Below are 3,038 nucleotides of genomic sequence, written 5' to 3'. Positions count from 1 at the left end.
CACCTAAATACTAGTCGACGTTGGGTTGCTGCACTCCGATAGGTCAGAGGAAGAGTGCTGCCGAGATGTGTAGGTTGTAGCTTTTGTAGCTAAATAAACATATAAAAAATATCCAACAGTCGTATTAATGTATTAGGCGAGCCGACAAAATGAACGCAGACAGGGCTGGTTACACACGTTCCTAGCCACTAATTATCCGGAACGCATATTAAAATCGAAACACAGAAGTGGTCTGGTTCCACAATGACGACTAAAACACTCAAAAAATGTCTAATAAAATAACATCAACCAAACGCAGACAGGGCTGCTAAAGACGCTACCATTACCACTAATTAGCCGGAACTGCTATAAAAAGAACTAAGATGGTCGGCCCGTTGCTAGACAACCTCTTAGCGACGATTATCAACCCTTAGCAACTGCCTCTATTACTAATTATAACACACAAATATAATTACACATTTTCCTTTTCAAATAACTAAATCCAATTAAAATAATAAAAATAAATATAACTAAATTAAATACTAATAAAACTCAAATACTATTTACAATTATTTAGAAGGTAATTATATATTATGGCGTTATCAACTCCCGCACAGTTAAATGTCATAGACCACTTAATTATACTCAAATCAAATTAATGAAGAGGACCTCTTTTACCAATATAGCAGTTTTCCTATCGTCCCCTGATATCAACCTTCAACCAAAGGCTTGGGAAAAAAAAATTAATTTGAGTGTTAATGGACATTTGTAGGTCTAATGGTTTTTGAGATATAGATTTCTCAAAATAAATTCACAAACTACTGATTTTTTAGTGCTGTGTTCATATAATGTTGTTTTTTAAAAAGCTAAATTTCGAAAACTATTGAACGTAAATTGTTCAAGACTCTATTAGGGCTCATATTTTAGAAAATTTACTTTACTATATATTTTTAATGATGTTCTCTTAGATTTTTTGGTGTTGTTGGTAGTTTAACATATATAGAGCTCCGAATGCAAAATTAATTCTTTTTTGAACACTTTGAAACAGCCGCCATTTTTGTATTAGTGTCATCAATTTTGACTATCAACTGTATATAGTTTTCATTAAATTAATTAACAATTGAGATGAAAGAAATATTTGTTTCCTTCTGTTTGGCTCATGGACGGTTTCTTTAGGTACTTTGTGACTAACACAAATAATAAAACTTGCTTTTATGGTTTAAAAATATATATATTTTTATTTGTAAGAAACATATGACAATTGAAACCTCATGCGTATGGTTTTAAAATAAAGACTATGTTTATACGTGAAGTAGTCTGCTATATTGCAAGAAACTGAATTGGGTAGTTGTCTAAAACTGAGGCAAGGTTGCGGCCGTGATCTTGAATCCATTCACCCCACCATCCTATCCCCTCCTCAGCCATAAATACCAGTCCACTCCTTTCTTCAGTTCAGTTCAGCGTTGTAGAAACAGTTGTGTATTTGTCTACTAGTTCTTCTCGCAAGATGACCAAAATCGACTCGAAGAGTGTGGTAACCTCCGGAAAGATGAAGATGCCGGTTGTGGGCCTAGGTACTTGGCAGGTAAGTTATTAGTTTACTTCTGTTTAAATCATTAAGAAGAAGTAATGAAAATTCATTATTAGTGGTTTCTTATAACACCTCTGCTGTGCATTATAACAGTACCCAATATTTTAAATCGATACCAGTTCGTTAACCCATTTCAAGATTATTCATTGCTTTGCTAGACGACGTAAATAAATTAAATTTTATCATTATTTAAAACGCCTGTTGAACAGACTCGATACTTAGGACTCCATCTTGACAAGAGACATGGAATCCACATACAAGACTGAAACGACAAGAAACTGCACGTCGATTACAACACCTGCTTGACAAACGCTCTAAACTTCCCATTCACTACAAAAAATTATTATACACTATGATAATCAGACCAATTTGGACATATGGAATTGAGCTCTGGGGCTCCACCAAACCATCAAATTCCTCCCGCATCCATTCCTTACAATTCAAAATCCCTGATGCTCCTTATTACGTTACAAATAAACTCATCCGCAAAGACCTTAACATCCCATTCGTTGCAGATTTGACCCAAAACAGATATGCGTCTTTTCATTCCAAACTCCTTAACCATCCTAACCCATTAGTTCTTAATCTCTCATCCTTAATAATCCCTGATAATTCTCCGAGGTGTCTGAAAAGAAGATGGCCACGGGACCTTCTAATTTAAATTAATGCTTGAAGTACAACCAACGGGTGGTTCTTTCCCAAGATTTTCAAGTGTAAATAAAACATTCCACATATTTACTTATTGTACAGTTGTAAATTACATTAAATAAATAAATTTAAAAAAATCATTGCTTAAAAATTAATATTAGTATTTTATTATTAATCTTGCAGCCTGATGCATTAAATCCTGTCCATAAAACATACATTTGAAATTAATTTTTGAAAAATACTTTCAAAAGGATTTAACACGAAAATGTATTTCTTGCCGTTCTAAAACTCTTACAAATAAGCTAATTGATTGAATAATGTAACGAATTAGTGTTTTTTCGCTTTTAACTTCTTAATGATGTATTATAGCCATAAGAAAACGTTATAGTAAAACAAATAAAAGTAATTATATTATTTCAATTTCTTGAGACAAGGTAATTAAAGAAATCAAAAATTCATATCCATTATTGTCTCAACACTTTATTTTTCACTATTCCAACGTTTCGACCATTCTAGCCATCTTCAAGGACATCTTCAATACAATTTCTTCCTCACATTAAATTAAAATTTCTTTTGCCCGCTATTCTGCCCCGGTCATTTTCTTTATTATAAGATAAAAGCCTATTTATTTTTTTTTTAATTTAAAATCATTAACATTTAATTTTCCTCTATAAGATTATCAACAATTAATACACTACCATATAACTTTTTTTTTTATTATTATTTATTTATTGTAATTTACAACTGTACAAAATAATACAACAGGTAAATATGTAGTATGTTTCATATACACTTGAAAATCTTGGGAAGGAACCACCCA

The 3,038-nt window shown here is 32.1% G+C and overlaps 1 protein-coding gene across 1 annotated transcript in view; it reads left to right on the top strand.

Moving 5' to 3' along the window:
- The first annotated feature begins 1,295 nt into the window (after window positions 1-1,295).
- The window catches only part of LOC136794998 (1,5-anhydro-D-fructose reductase-like), a 14,594-nt gene continuing 12,851 nt past the window's right edge, over window positions 1,296-3,038 (top strand). The window contains exon 1 of the mRNA XM_014427965.3: window positions 1,296-1,564. Coding sequence (XP_014283451.1) covers window positions 1,487-1,564 — 78 coding nt within the window. The 5' untranslated portion in view covers window positions 1,296-1,486. The remainder of the gene's footprint in view (window positions 1,565-3,038) is intronic.

Source organism: Halyomorpha halys, unplaced genomic scaffold (assembly GCF_000696795.3).
Source record: "Halyomorpha halys isolate HHAL.00 unplaced genomic scaffold, Hhal_1.1 Scaffold684.1, whole genome shotgun sequence".
Lineage (NCBI taxonomy): Eukaryota > Metazoa > Arthropoda > Insecta > Hemiptera > Pentatomidae > Halyomorpha > Halyomorpha halys.
The sequence above is the reverse complement of the archived record's forward strand: the minus strand, read 5'-3'. Positions and strand labels throughout refer to the sequence as shown.